This window comes from Gorilla gorilla, chromosome 15 (assembly GCF_029281585.2).
Source record: "Gorilla gorilla gorilla isolate KB3781 chromosome 15, NHGRI_mGorGor1-v2.1_pri, whole genome shotgun sequence".
NCBI classification, from domain to species: domain Eukaryota; kingdom Metazoa; phylum Chordata; class Mammalia; order Primates; family Hominidae; genus Gorilla; species Gorilla gorilla.
This window is the reverse complement of record NC_073239.2, coordinates 85,953,137-85,969,124: the sequence shown is the minus strand read 5'-3', so window position 1 is coordinate 85,969,124 and position 15,988 is coordinate 85,953,137. Positions and strand designations below refer to the sequence as shown.

The 15,988-nt window shown below is 43.9% G+C and overlaps 1 protein-coding gene across 6 annotated transcripts in view; it reads left to right on the top strand.

The window, feature by feature from the left end:
* DCAF5 (DDB1 and CUL4 associated factor 5) overlaps nucleotides 1-15,487 on the top strand; it is a 99,478-nt gene extending 83,991 nt beyond the window's left edge. For all 6 annotated transcript variants that reach the window (XM_031001770.3, XM_031001769.3, XM_063697925.1 and 3 more), the window contains exons 8-9: nucleotides 6,676-6,803; nucleotides 13,610-15,487. In XM_031001770.3, the coding sequence (XP_030857630.1) occupies nucleotides 6,676-6,803; nucleotides 13,610-15,364 (1,883 nt within the window). In that variant the 3' untranslated portion in view covers nucleotides 15,365-15,487. The remainder of the gene's footprint in view (nucleotides 1-6,675; nucleotides 6,804-13,609) is intronic.
* Nucleotides 15,488-15,988: the final 501 nt, after the last annotated feature.

The following is a 15,988-nucleotide window of genomic DNA, read 5'->3' as shown; positions in this document are numbered from 1 at the left end:
ATGGGCCTGCATATGTTTGTGTGCTCTGTCTTCTTTTTCTAGACATGTATTCACTCTCAGTGACTTAGGCCTAGGTATCTGCTTTTTCCTCCCATGTAACTGGAAAAAACAGCTGTTTTTAATTGGTTGCAAGTAGTTGGTTATAAACACATGTGAGGCACATATGATGAAAGAAGAACTCAGCATAACTGACTTTTTTGTGCAACTAAGCATTGATGCCTGTGGAGCTCTTTGAGCTGTACTGACAGTATTGGCTGTCCCCATCTGGCTTTTCTCATTTCTTAAGTAGTTATGTGGTCTCCAGGAGGCAGTCACTGCTCTGTCCGTATTGTCAGTATCCTTGATGGTCCTCTTTATGGTTTGACACTGGAATACCCTGCAACTGTTCACTTGGGCCTTTTTGAAATGCTAAGAGGCTTGGATACCTTTTTTAGATGTACCAGGAAAAGAAGTAGTCTATGCCTTGCAGTAAACTTTTTTTTTTTTTTTTGAGATGGAGTTTCATTCTTATTGCCCAGGCTGGAGTGCAATGGCATGATCTCGGCTCACCGCAACTTCTGTCTCCTGGGTTCAAGCTATTTTCCTGCCTCAGCCTCCTGAGTAGCTGGGATTACGGGCATGTGCCAGCATGCCCAGCTAATTTTGTATTTTTAGTAGAGACAGGGTTTCTCCATGTTGGTCAGGCTGGTCTCGAACTCCCGACCTCAGGTGATCCTCCTGCCTCGGCCTCCCAAAGTGCTGGGATTACAGGCATGAGCCACCACATCTGGCCCTTGGAGTAAACTCTTAATTCTACCAGTGGGGTCAAGAATGAAATAGATTGTCTTAAATCTACTTACCAAACCTCATTTTAGCAGATAACTTTAACTTCAAGCTTTATTCCAGAGAGGATGATGAGGGCTTTAACTTCAATTTGTTCACTTATTGAGTATCCTTAGATAAGACATCATGTAAAGCTCTATGGGCCACTGAAAAATGAACATTTCTTGCCTTCAGAGAGCTTCCAATATAACAGAGATGAAAAAAGGATGTGCATGGGCACACACACAGACACATGCACTCGATGTAAAAGTGGCTTCTGAGGCCCATAAAAAAGATAATGAAGGAGGTCTTGAAGAGATTTGGGAAGATTGGTAAAGTTTTCCTGCAGTTAGCATTTCAAAGGACCCTGAAGGATAGATAGGATTTCAGCCCCTTTATTTCTCTGCTCCTGCTTAACTACATTATAGTAAAAATGCTGTAAAAGAATATCTGGGCCAGGTGCAGTGGCTCACGACTGTAATCCCAGCACTTTGGGAGGCCAAGGTGGGCAGATCACGAGGTCAAGAGATTGAGACCATGCTGGCTAACATGGCGAAACCCCATCTCTACTAAAAATACAAAAATTAGCTGGGCTTGGTGGTGCGTGCCAGTAGTCCCAGCTACTCGGGAGGCTGAGGCAGGAGAATCGCTTGAACTGGGGAGGTGAAGGTTGCAGTGAGCCGAGATCACGCCACTGCACTCCAGCCTGGTGAGACTCCATCTTAAAAAAAAGAGAATATCTGGGCTGGATTAGGTGGCTCACACCTGTAATCCCAGCACTTCAGGGGGCCAAGGCAGGAGGATTGTTTGAGCCCAAGAGTTTGAGACCAGCCTGGGCAACATGGCAAAACCCCATCTCTACAAAAAGTACAAAAAATTAGCCAAGTGTGGCGCCATGTCCCTATAGTCTCAGCTACTAGGGAGGCTGAGGTAGGAGGATTGCTTGAGCCTGGGAGGTGGGGGTTGCAGTGAGCCAAAATCATGCCACTGCATTCCAGCCTGGGGAACAGAGTGAGACCCTGTCTCAAAAAAAAAAAAAAAAAAAAAAAAAGATATGAAATTGGCTGCAGGAAGATGGAAAAAAAGAAACACTTATTGGGTGATGGAGCCCATATGTGAAGATTTTTTTTTCCTGCATGCTTGTGTTCCACCATCTAATACACTCACATCTTTTCATTTCATCATATATTTATTAAAAACCTTACTATGTGCTAGGCACAGTTCTAGAGACTTGGGATACAGTGGAGACAGAAGCCCTGCTGTCGTGGAGCTTATGTTCTAGCAGGGGAAACAATGAACAATAAACATAGTAAATTATGTAGTATGTTTAAAAGGTTAGAAGTGCTATAGAAAAAGTAGAACAGAGGAAGATAGGAAGTGGTATTGAGGACAGTGTCCCAGCATGATTGATTAATTGCTATTAGACCAAGACATCAAGAAATCTTGACCACATTGCTTTCAGCTTTTGAGTCAAAAACATACTCATTCTTGGAGGACTTCATGAAGCAAATGAACTTGACACTAAACAAAAGCAACTGAAATTGGCTAGAAATGGGAATAGTATTCTGGCTCTTCAAAGGCCTGAGGCAATAAACCCCTGGCTGAATGTTATGAAAGTGGGCCATAAGTAGGGAAGGGAGGGAAATTAGGACATACACATTTCCTTTAGTCTTCTCTAGGGAGACATTTGACCTTGGCATTTAGAAAGATCTTTATCTGAATTTTGAGCAAGGTGTTTTCCCCTGGGATCCTGGGGTCCCCTAAGGTAGTAAGTGGATTACTGATACTGAAATTCTGTGAGATACCTTGTTCTCATTTTCTTTTCTGAGATCTTGCAATAGATATGGTTATAGTCTTCCCTACCCCCCTACCATCTCTTCTAAATCAAAGAAAGATTAATATATGAGGACTTTGGCCTCAACTTAGGAACTAAACTTAAAAAGGAGTGTCAGCTGGCCAGGTGCAGTGGCTCATGCCTGTAATCCCAGCACTTTGGGAGGCCAAGGCGGGCAGATTATGAGGTCAGGAGTTGGAGACCAGCCTAACCAACATGGTGAAACCCCATCTCTACTAAAAATACAAAAAAATTAGCTGGGCGTGGTGGTGTGCGCCTGTAATCCCAGCTAGTTGGAAGGCTGAGGCAGGAGAATTGCTTGAACCCAGGAGGAGGAGGTTGCAGGGAGCTGAGATCATGCCACTGCACTCTAGCCTGGGCAACAGAGTGAGACTCCATCTCAAAAAAAAAAAAAAAACAGTGTCAGCACATTTGGCTAAGCCAACCAAAGCAGATAGCCCAGAGAAATGACTGTTGGTTTATACAGAATTTTATAAACAAATGGCAGCTCAGGAATGAGATCCTTTTTCCTGGGTATGTGGTATTTTATTTATTGGTACCCATTATTAGCGATTCAGTCAGGACTTAGTTCAGCAACCAGGGGGTGAAGTTGATCCTTACCTGGGCCCTTACCCACAGTCTTAAGAGATGACCCTGAAGGGAGATTATGTGGGTTATATAGTTCTTGGATAAAAATATGCCCTTCCTGTCTCCTTCCAATTTGATACTATTGTTGACCAGCATGGTCTGATTAGATGACAGAGGAAAGGAGACCCTAGATTCTTTCTGATATTGGCATTTTGACTTTAGCTATTTCAAATTAAAGGAGAAGCTATCTGGCTTATACAAATTTCTAGGACTAATCTCAAAAAATGATTGTACGTAAACTGTTCAGTAGCAGCTATATTCAATAATATCAAACCTGGGAACCAGGAAAGAAACTATGAAAAACCTCTCTGAAGCCATTTATTGCTATGATTGTACACAGTCTTGGTTACCTTAAACAAATGGCCACTATAATTCTGCCTGTACCTATTTTCACCATCAGTCTCTGGGTTTATTGATTTCCTCTTCTTTTTCAGATTTCCTAGGTACCAGCATGGGTGGAAAGAAGGGCAAAAAAGACCTTGTGTTAAAATTGCTACCAAGAAGAGAAATCAGGGCTGGGCGCGGTGGCTCACGCCTGTAATCCCAGCACTTTGGGAGGCCGAGGCGGGTGGATCATGAGGTCAGGAGTTCAAGGCCAGCCTGGCTAAGATGGTGAAACCCCGTCTCTACTGAAAATACAAAAATTAGCTGGGCGTGGTGGTGGATGCCTGTAATCCCAGCTACTCAGGAGGCTGAGGCAGAGAATTGCTTGAACCTGGGAGGTGGAGGTTGCAGTGAGCCGAGATCGAGCCACTGCACTCCAGCCTGGGCAACAGAGCAAGACTTCGTCTCAAAAAAAAAAAAAAAAAAAAAAAGAAGCCATATTGCATGAAAGTGCAAGAGAAACAGTTTTTCCATGGTCTGAATTTTCAGGCATTGATAGCCTTCAATTAGTCTTTAGATCTGATAGTTACTTTAATTATGTTCCAAGTCAGAAAGATTGGTTTGGTTGATGCACTTTAGTTCTATGATAGCTGATTCTTTATAATATGAGACCTTCCAGCTGTCTTCTTTTGACATACTTATTCTAAAATTGCTTTCTTTTCAAACACTATGCATTCAGCAAGTATTTATGCACCTGGTGGAATTTGGACATTGCACCCCAGGTTCTAGGTATGCAAGAGTAGGTAAGACAGATCCAGTTCTATTCTCATCATGTACTCAGTGTCAGTGATGTGATGAAATGGCTTATGGTAATGCTGTAGAGCTTGTGCTCAGGATACCATTGAATACAGTGCCCCTCCTTTTAATTTAGAACTTCAGAAGAAAACCACCTATCTAATAACTGCCAGAAAGATTTAGAAATCTAAATCTTTTGAATGTAAGCTTCTAACTCCATTCCTATTCAAACTCTTCCATCTTCCAAAGGCAGCTGATATGGCGGAAAGCATATTAGGTATTGTAGCCAGACTCTGGTTCAAATCTTGGCTCTGCCATTTTCTAGCTTTATGGCTTGGGATAAGTCACTTAAATCCCCCCACATCCCCCCTCTTTTTGAGGGATTAAACAGGAGACTGTTACTAGATTTAAATCAAAGTTTCTTTGCTTAACCACCCCAGTGGGAGTAGAGGTAGAAGTAGGATGTTAAAAAAGTAAAATTCAGAGGAGACCCATGAGCAGAAATGCTACTTGTCATAATGAACCTTATCTAGAAGAAATAGACACAAAGGAACTTTTTGGGGATGGTAGGATCTCTCTGTCAAGACAACTATTTTTGGGTTCTTTAGATTCCTATTTATCCCTCTTCCCTAATTCTCTCTAGTTTATTTTCATTTTGACTGGCCCAGCTTCCCTTTCATCCCACCTTAGGAAGCCAGTGCTAGGGGTTCCCACCATGGCAGTCTACGTCAGTGCCTAACTTTTCCTCGTCCTCTTTCTCCATGAAAAATCCACTAATCCTGTGTCCTAGTCCCTCTTTTTTTTTATGGTTTATTAGCAAACTTGATGTTGGGCTGAGATATGAATATGATAAATATATTTTCCATTCTGGACAATTCAAATATTATTGTCAAATATGGAGAAAAATTTTGTCACCCACCAAATAGATTGAGCACCTAAAGCTGGCTGAGTGAGTAGATGGGTGCAGTCTGGAACCTTTTGCTGTCATAAAAAAGATATGTACGTGGCAATAAGGAGGTATCTCTTCCATGAGACAAAAGAAGAGTTGTGTTAGGGGGCCAAAAGCAGAAGATACCCCTAGAGCCATATTATTTCTGGGGAAGGGACATTGTTGTAGTCATTTTCCCTCCAAACACAGATATTGAGAAATATTTGGAATGAGTGTTTGAACAAGGTGGAGTTGGGAGTGGAAGGAGGCACTTGGAGCAGAGACTGTCTAATGATACTTTGTGGCCTAGTGGCGCCATGCTCCTGGTAGGGACTAAGAGGGGATCCCTTGAGTAGATAAATGAACACTCATTTGTTTGTGTCTGGATGCAACACATTTTGCCAACTAGCCAAAGGCACATGTTTCTCTGTGTGTACTGAGTTGTCTGATTGCTCAGAAGGAACTTGATCAGAATTTATGTGCATGTGTTCTGGATGGATGTGATACCATTACCAGTGCAGTGGAAACTTTGAATTTATCCCAAGTTCATAAATGATAACGTGTTTATGTTACAAGTTCCAGGCCTCTGGCACTTTTCTCATTCACTGAAGAAGGAAGCCTACAGGATGATCCTTAAAATACAGCTTTCTATCGATGTCCTCTTGACTTTAATCTATACATGGTATCTTTAAGGCCCACTCTCTAATTCTGATTTTCAGTACTTGGACCCTGCTTATTATGAAAGTGATCCAAATTTTTCTTTCTTTCTATATCCTTAGTTCTCCCTGCTATCGGGGGAAAAGTATTCTCTCTATTATTTCCCCCAGTGGTTTTGGTTTTTATGGGGTTTTTTGTTTTGTTTTGTTTGCTGTCTTTATCATAGAAACTGAGGGCAAATGGATTAGAGATGTTTTTTGTACATTTAAGCCATTATATGCTTCTGGTTCTGCATGTCCTTGGTCCAGCTGCCTAACTATTCCCAAGCAGTTCAGTCTCATTTTGCTCATGGTTGGCCTTTTCTGAGGTAACACTTGGATTCTATCTTGGGGATCAAAAATTTGAGAAATGTTTTAAGTGGCTTTGGTTTCATTGACAATGGAATTGCAGTGGGTGAGTGTGGGCAATGCTTAAAGGCTAAATAAAGGCTCTTCATAAGAACACATATGCTGAGAGGTGTTTCATCTTCTCTCTTTCCATAGCAACTTATCTGTAAGATTAAGCATTCTGCTGGTGGTATGATCCAAAAATCTTTGCTCTCATTCAGAGCTGTTTATCTGCCATTACTGGAACCTATTTACTTTCATTCATTTCATCATCTGATTTTTGTTTCCTTCTGTTTTCCCAGGTGGCATTGGTAGGGTGGTCAACGGAGCCTTCATGGTGCTGAAAGGGCATCGATCTATTGTTAACCAAGTCCGATTTAATCCCCACACCTACATGATCTGCTCTTCTGGTGTAGAAAAGATTATCAAGGTGAGGCACCTTCCCCTTCTGTCCTTTTAGAGAAATTCTCACAATTTATAATTAGAAGAAACTAGAACAATTTATGTAGGACCTCATATTTAAACATACTAAAGGTCTATCAGAATTCTCAGATTTTAACATATTACAAAATATTAGAAAGCTGATATTAAAAAGTGATGCCAGGCATAGTGACAGTACCTGTAGTCCCAGCTACTTGGGAGGCTGAGGCAGGAGGATCACTTCGGCCTAAGAGTTTGAGGCCAGCCTGGAGAACATAGCAAGACATCATCTTAAAAAATAAAATAAAAAATAAAAATAAATAAATTTTAAAAAAAGAAGAAAGAAAGGTGATTTAAAATGCTCTTTTCAGAACCATTTAGTTTTTCATTTAAAAAATTTTTTTAGAGACAGGGTGTTGCTGTGTTGCCCAAGCTGGATTCAAACTTCTGGGCTCAAGCGATCCTTCTGCCTGAGCCCCCAAAGTAGCTGGAACTACAGGCATGCACCACTGTACCTGGCTTGGAACCATTTTTTTAAACTAAACTAAGCTTTGAAACAGAGGTTGTCTTCTAGACACTACCTTGTATGCTGCAACATTTTCAAAAGCCTTTGGCCTTGAGTATAATGTATTCTGTTTTCCAAACCTCATCTGGAGGTTAGGAGAGCCACTATCCCCTCAGTTACTTTGTATGTACTTTGCATTAATTGCCATCCTAATATGGCATGGATAAAACTACTGATTGCCAGAATCATAGTTAAATTGTCTCAGGATATATCACAAAAACTACTGCATGTGGTTGTAATTGAGGCTACTTGGGTATGAATACTAAATACTTGGATCATTTGCACATTGGCTGAATGAACTCACCTCTACCAGGAAATGTTTTTATAACTGTAAAAGTGGGTCCTAGCCTGGCCTGTGTCCACAGAAGGATGACCCACTGCCCATCACTTGTATTCCAGTTGCTGGTACCATTTTTTCCACATCTGAGAAAATGAGAATTCACGGTAAATGATTAATTCTTGAGGTCCCTGAGATAATGACTTTTAAGTAAGAATAGGTGATGTTCCTGCCAAAAGCTAAAATACCTCGATTTTGGCTGGGTGTGGTGGCTCACACCTGTAATCCCAGTACTTTGGGAGGCTGAGGCAAAAGGATCACTTGAGCCCAGGAGTTTGAGACCAGCCTGGGCAACATAGTGGGACATGGTCTCTACAAAAAATTTAAAAATTAGTGTATACCTGTGGTCTTAGCTACTTGGGAGGCTAAGGCTGAGGGATTGCTTGAACCTAGGAGGTCGTGCTACAGTGAACCATGTTCCCACCACTGCACTCCAGCCTAGGCAACAGAGTGAGACCCTTGTTTAAAAAAAAAAAAAAAATCCTCAATTTTTTTATTAAAATGACTTTGAAAACCTGAGAGTTTTCAGAGAAAAAAATAAAAATTAACTTGTGATTATTTTATTTCATAATTTTCATTTTCTTTTGTTCTTAAAAATAATAACTATCCAGAGCTAAATCAAATTGTACTTCATGGCAGGGGGCAGCTGCCAGAAATAAAATATTGAGGCCAGGCGTGGTGGCTCACGCCTGTAATCCCTACACTCTGGGAGGCTGAGGCAAGTGGATCAGCTAAGGTTAGGTGTTCGAGACCAGCCTGGCCCAAATGGTGAAACCCTGTCTCTACTAAAAATACAAAAATTAGTCGGGTGTGGTGGTGTGTGCCTGTAGTCTCAGCTACTCAGGAGGCTGAGGCAGGAGGATCGCTTGAACCCAGGACGCGGAGGTTGTAGTGAGCCAAGATTGTGCCACTGCACTCCAGCCTGAGTGACAAAGCGAGACTCTGTCTCCAAAAAAAAAAAGAAATATAATATTGGCATGTAGGTCAGTATTTTTATTTGCCCTTAGTCCAACTTCCTTGATTTAGGCTTTGCTGGTCCTGTGGATCAGAGCTGACTTTCATGGCAGCACACATTTCCCCGTGGGGCTAGAATGAGGAAATCATTTTTACTGACTTTTTCGTTTTACAGATGATGAGATTTAAATTATAAATTAACTGTCCAAGGTCACACAGCTAATTGGTGGCAAAGCTAGGATAGAGCCCCGCCCTTTGTTCTTCCCAGTCACCACCACATTTGCCATGCTGGTGGGAAGGCAGCAAGCAGCCTGATTCTGCTGCTGGATTCTATCCTTTCAGTAGGGCAGTCATTGAAATGGCCCAGTCCCTTGCATTGCTTTCCCTTCTCCTTTGGCCGATGACTAATGGGTTGACTCTGTAACGTGTCCTCTCCGGGCCTGTTGACGTCATTCTCTTTCTCAGAGAGCTTTCTGCTTGGGTATCTCCTTTACAAGAGGAATTCCTGTTTGAGTGTGCACTCTGGGATGCTTCTGTGATAAGTCTCCCTATTTATTGTTTAGTCAACTGAAGTCCTTGCCCTAAATGTCATATGTTGCAAACTAGCCAAGTTCTCAGAGGAAAAAGAGAAAAAAGTGTTTTATCTGTGAGATTATCCAGACTGAACTATGGAGCTCACTGCTCCCTGGTTTGCATGGGATCTGAACCCTCTTCCACCAGGAGGCACATTTAGCCCTTTGAAACATTAAGTATGTACAGATGATCACAGTGAGAAGGAAAGCAAAAAGCTCTGGAGTCCTCAGCTTTGCTGTCTCACAGGTGTCATCCCCATTCACAGTCTGGCTGGGAATGGCATGGCACTAAGCATTGCAGGAAGGGAGGTGGTAAGGAGAAGGATGAGACCAATGGCCATGCTAGCCTCATCTCAATTGGAATTACTGCCTCACCCTGCACTTACATTATCCTGAAAGGCCGCTGAGTCTCAACCCTTGGTTCTGTCTCCCGTCTGGAAAGTGAGGGTGCTGACAGTGACTTACCACCCAGGAGTGCCTTGTGAATTACCTGTGCCTAACTCCTATTTTAATAAATGTCACTTTCCTGCCTGCTATTTCTGAGAGGATCAGTGGCTCAAAGAGCGTTAGCCACCACATTCTGGTCTAGCCTGAGACCTGCTTTTCTCTCTCTACTCCCCCTTCTTTCTGTCCTTGTCCTTTACTGCCACCTTCCTGGCTAGGAGAAGAGTCCCTATTGTCAGGGACAACACAGGGAAATCCTATCTCTATGAAAAATTTAAAAATTAGCCAGGCATGGTGGTGCCCACCTGTGCTCCCAGTTACTCGGGAGGCTGAGGTGGGACAATCACTTGGGCCCAGGATTGAAGCTGCAGTGAGCCATGTTCATGCCACTGCACTCCAGCGTGGGTGACAGAGTGAGACCCTTTCCCAAAAATAAAAGCGTATCATGATCACTTGTGTAACCCAAACACTTGTCACTTAATTGCTTTCCATTTTTATGATGTTTGAATAAGAATTGAACTGCATCCTTTTTCTCAGCAGCCCCTTAAGCTAAACTTCACTGTGCATGGAGAGGAAAATATTTGTTTCATCTCTCGTCTTGTCTCTTCACTTCTTTCTTTCTTTTCCTTCTTTTTTTTTTTTTTTTTTTTTTTTTTGAGACAGGATCTTACTGTGTCACCCAGCAGGCTGGAGTACAGTGGCACGATCATGGCTCACTGCAGCCTCAACCTCCCCAGGCTTAGGTGATCCTCCCACCTCAGGCTCCTGAGTAGCTGGAACTTCAGGTGTACACCACCACTCCTGGCTAATTTTTGTATTTTGTAGAGACGGGGTTTTGCCATGTTGTCCAGATTGGTCTCAAATTCCTGGGCTCAAGCGATCCTCCTGCCTTGACGTCCCAAAGTCCTGGGATTACAGGTGTGAGCCACCACGCCTGGCTCTTTCTCATGAACTTTGCCCGATTATGAGACATGTCTAGCCATATATATATATATATATATATATATATATATCTTTTTTCTTTTTTGAGACAGGATTTCGCTCTTGTCACCCAAGCTGGAGTGCAGTGGTGCAGTCTCGGCTCACTGCAACCTTTTCCTCCTGGGTTCAAGCAATTCTCCTGCCTCAGCCTCCCGAGTAGCTGGGACTACAGGCACCTGTCACCACGCCCAGCTAATTTTTGTATTTTTGGTAGAGACAGGGTTTTACCACGTTGGCCAGGCTGGTCTCGAACTCCTGACCTCAAGTGATCCACCCGCCACGGCCTCCCAAAGTGCTAGGATTACAGGCTTGAGCCACCACGCCCGGCTGCCACATTTAACATGTAACAGGAAGTTGGTTTTTCATTGATTCACTTCTGAGTTGTTAACTTTCCAGTGTAAAGAGATTACCAATTTCACAAATGGTTGGAATTTATATATTAATACTAAGGATTAGGACCAAGATAATAGGAACGGTCAGTACTTATAATGTTCAGAAGTTTCTCTGAGGGTGGGTTTTAACATTCTGGTTGAGGCATTCAATTGCCAAATGAAAGAGAAAACATCACATTTATTGGTGTTGGGTATGGGCTTTGGTATCATTCTCATTTACACATATGAGAAACAGGCTTTCAAGTGTGAGGTCATTTGCTTAGGGCCACAGGAAATGACAGGTCTGGGGTTCCTACCTGCTCCCCTTACTCCTGAAGTGCTGTACTGTGTGTCTGGAGTGAAGGTTTTGTTTTGCTCTGAATCTTAGGATTGGATGAGACCCATCTAATTTACTGTTTAGAGGAAGGAGCTGCGCATCACCCACTAACTAGGAGTCAGTGGGAACCCCTACTCAAGACTCCTGCCTCTTAATCCTGTGTTTCACTCCATTACTCCAGGCTTCAGGAATGAACAGTCTACCTCAGCTTAATACATTCCAGAGCTCAAATGCAAACTAACTTTCAGTGTTAAGACTTTCATTCCTGAAGGGAAAATGTAGGAGCTGGATAGTAATACACTGGAACTTAAAAATGGCCTTGGTAAGGAGTTAAGCCAGCATCTCACTGATGTTATTTTGTACTTTTGTTAACTAGTTGTGAGTTTCTGTGAGGTACAAATAGATTTATCTTCATATTAGAGAACATGGTTAATGACATTTTACCACTTTTAAACTGGAGAGGTGAGAGATTTGGCTCGGAATTACGAATAAGATGCACACAAAAAAAAAAAAATCCTAAGGGCTTTTCCCTTTTGGACCCCTCAGCTTCCTTTCTAAGCCACCAAGCTCTTTTATTCCCTTAGACATCTGTTTGCAGAGATAGTAATTATAGCTTAAGCCACATGCTGGAGACCTTGTGTAAACCTTCAGATAAACCCTTTATTTTATTCTGCTTATTTTATGGTAACTGTAGTCTAGTGTTTCTCAAAAGTTGGTCTCCCTACTTACTCATCCCTTGAGTGGTTAAAAATGCATGGTCCTGATACCTGTTCATGACTTACTGAATCAGAACCTCTAAGAGTGGGACTGAGGAATCAACATTATAATTGCTCTTCTGGTGATTCTTGTGCACTCCAAAGTGAAAACCAATCCCTTGAAACTCTCTAGGGTAAGATTATGAAGCTGGAGAGGAGAGAACATCTGAGCCACATCTAGAGTTATGGGTAGGGAACAAAGTTGAAGGAGGAATGAATCTGAATTGGAAACTGGTGGAGAGATGCTAATCTAGAAGGTTTCTTCAGCCTCTTTGGAAATGGGGGGTCCTCTGCAGAGATACCACCTCTCAGGAATTGCCAAGTAAAGCATGGCAGGAATGGGACTCAGGAGAATTCCCACAGGGAGGTGCATTTGTCCTTAGATAGCTTTGGGGAAACGAAGTCTTGGTCTAGATGAAGGATGGGGAATTGAGGGGCCACTGTTTTCTGGGTTGGATGCCATCTAAAGATAGACACCAGCCTGTCAGGCAAGAAGATTGCCTGGGATTTCATCTGAGTTGCCATGACTACAGGCTGATGTAACTGGGCTGCTCTGTGCTGCTGTGAACCAGTCTGGCAGTCAGGTGGAGCTAATCGTTCTCGTTTGCAGTGACAGCTTAATTACCTTGCACTTGATTTTGCATAACAGTAAAGTTAAGCCTTTAAGTCAGGCAGACCTGAGTTTGAATCCTAGCTCTGCTGCCTTTTAGCTATGAGTCCATGTCCCTGACCATGGAGTGGAGGGGTATTATGAGTGGGGCTGCAGTTACCTGTCCTTGGGGCATGTGTCCTACCTACTCCTATAGCTAACAGACTTGTTGGGGATTAAGCCAGCAGCTCCCTGGCTAAGAGAACCCAGTTTCCTGGGTAACTAGTGCCTGTATGTCCAAGAGGGAACTGCAGCAGTGTAGGCAGTTGGCTATTCTTATCAAGCTCCAGTGAGCAATTCCCATTAGTTAAAAATAGGAATGTTGCAGTTGGGCAGAAGTGGAGCTATAGGCTCAGATATTAACTACCGTAGAGGGCTGAGTGCTGGGTCTGTTTTCATTTGGGAAAAGTGGTACCTCTCTGTGCACAGCTTCAGTCTTCTGAAAGTCTTTAACACCTTGGGAAATCTTCAAGTCATCTTCTATTCTCCAGGATTATTATTATAATGTCCAACTACTAATAGATGAAACTAAAAGGGAGGAAGATTCTGGTGGAGAAAGTATGTGATTACCCTGGGCCAAGAGACAGGACTTAGGTAGGTCTCTTGACACTAGGCTAATACTGTGTTCTAGACCATGCATTTCCCCACATCTGATTCTAAAAACCTCAGTTTTCATACATAGCCCACATGATCCAGTCTGGTAAAGAACTTATTTTTAAGTTGGTTAGCAAGTCCTAGTTAAATTACAGGGAGGGTCTGGGGAAGTTCTGCCTTGGTGTTCTTTATCACCACCAGTGAAAGAATACTTTCCAGTTACTCCTTGTTGCTTTTGTTTTTCATTTTCTGTTCAGATCTGGAGCCCATACAAGCAGCCAGGATGTACTGGAGACCTCGACGGTCGGATTGAGGACGATTCCCGCTGCCTCTATACCCATGAAGAGTACATCAGCCTTGTGCTGAACAGTGGGAGTGGCCTGTCGCATGACTACGCCAACCAGTCGGTCCAGGAAGACCCCCGGATGATGGCCTTCTTTGACTCACTGGTACGCCGAGAGATCGAGGGCTGGAGCTCTGACTCAGACAGTGACCTCAGTGAGAGTACTATCCTCCAACTGCACGCTGGGGTCAGCGAGCGCTCAGGCTACACTGACTCAGAGTCTTCGGCCTCACTGCCTCGCTCCCCGCCTCCCACAGTAGATGAGTCTGCCGACAACGCCTTCCACCTGGGGCCCCTGCGGGTCACCACCACAAACACAGTAGCCTCAACTCCACCAACACCCACGTGTGAGGATGCAGCCTCTCGCCAGCAGCGTCTGTCTGCTCTGCGGCGCTACCAAGACAAACGCCTCCTGGCCCTTTCCAATGAGTCCGATTCTGAGGAGAATGTCTGCGAGGTGGAACTAGACACAGATCTCTTTCCCCGGCCACGGTCACCCAGCCCTGAAGATGAATCCAGCAGTTCCAGCAGCTCTAGCAGCTCTGAGGATGAGGAGGAGCTGAATGAACGCCGAGCCTCTACCTGGCAGCGGAATGCCATGCGGCGCCGACAGAAGACAACCCGAGAAGACAAGCCCAGTGCCCCGATCAAGCCCACCAACACTTACATTGGAGAAGACAACTATGATTACCCCCAGATCAAAGTGGATGACCTCTCCTCCTCCCCAACCTCGTCCCCTGAGCGGAGCACTTCCACGCTAGAGATTCAACCAAGCCGGGCATCACCAACTTCTGACATAGAATCAGTTGAGCGAAAAATTTATAAAGCTTACAAGTGGCTCCGCTACTCTTATATCTCCTACTCAAATAACAAAGATGGAGAGACCTCCTTGGTGACCGGGGAGGCAGATGAAGGGAGAGCAGGAACCAGCCACAAAGACAACCCAGCCCCTTCTTCCAGTAAGGAAGCCTGTCTAAACATAGCAATGGCCCAGAGGAACCAGGACCTGCCACCTGAAGGCTGCAGCAAGGACACTTTTAAAGAAGAGACTCCTAGAACTCCCAGCAATGGCCCAGGCCATGAGCACAGCAGCCATGCTTGGGCAGAGGTGCCAGAGGGTACCTCTCAGGACACTGGCAATAGCGGCTCTGTAGAGCACCCTTTTGAAACCAAGAAGCTCAATGGAAAGGCCCTGAGCAGTCGGGCTGAGGAGCCGCCTTCTCCTCCTGTCCCCAAGGCATCTGGCTCCACTCTCAACAGCGGGTCTGGCAACTGTCCCAGGACCCAGTCTGATGACAGTGAGGAGAGGAGCCTCGAAACCATCTGTGCCAACCACAACAATGGATGCTTACACCCTCGTCCCCCTCACCCTCACAATAACGGGCAGAACTTGGGGGAGCTGGAGGTGGTGGCCTACTCTTCCCCAGGACACTCAGACACTGACCGTGATAACTTGTCCCTGACAGGGACACTCCTACACAAAGATTGTTGCGGGTCTGAAATGGCCTGTGAGTCCCCCAATGCTGGAACAAGAGAGGACCCCACTGACACCCCAGCCACAGATAGTAGCAGGGCTGTTCATGGCCACAGTGGCCTCAAAAGGCACCGAATCGAATTGGAAGATACAGATTCAGAGAATTCCTCCTCAGAGAAGAAATTAAAAACATGATAAATACAAAGGGAAAACAAAAAGCTACAAAAGTAGCCTTACAAAAAAAAAAAAAAGTTTGTTTAGTGAATACAGAGGAAAGGAAAAACAAGTATTAAAGGCACATGAAACCAGGGCCTGAAATTTTGTGTCTGATGCTGCTCCCTTCTATCCAACATTCAACAACGGGTCTGAATGTCTAGCTGGCCATTGGCTTGTGCTGTGTTAAGAAAGGGAAAAAAAAAATAACCCAAGTGACTCCTTTCTAGTGAGACGTGAGCGTAGTGTGCCGCGCAAGGCTCTGTGGAAGTAAATCTTTGTTGAGACGTTCGACTTGTTCTTGTGTACGCACAATGGCACGTGTGCGCTCATTGTCTCATAAGACCTTTCTTTTAGTTCTCCATCAGAAAGGACCTATGAATTTGTACTTTTGCCATCTCACCCTGTTTACATGCCATAGGTGTTCTGGTCTGGATGATGGGTGCCTGTTAAATCAGGTTGTGCTGCCAGTGAGTTGTAGATTTATGCTGGAAGAATGGAGAATGGAAACAGGCCTTCAGCCCATTGGCTGCGCTGGAGAGGAAAGCATGGTTCCTTTCTTAAAGAAATCTTCCATGTTTTCTCTTAAGTAACACTTCTTTATTG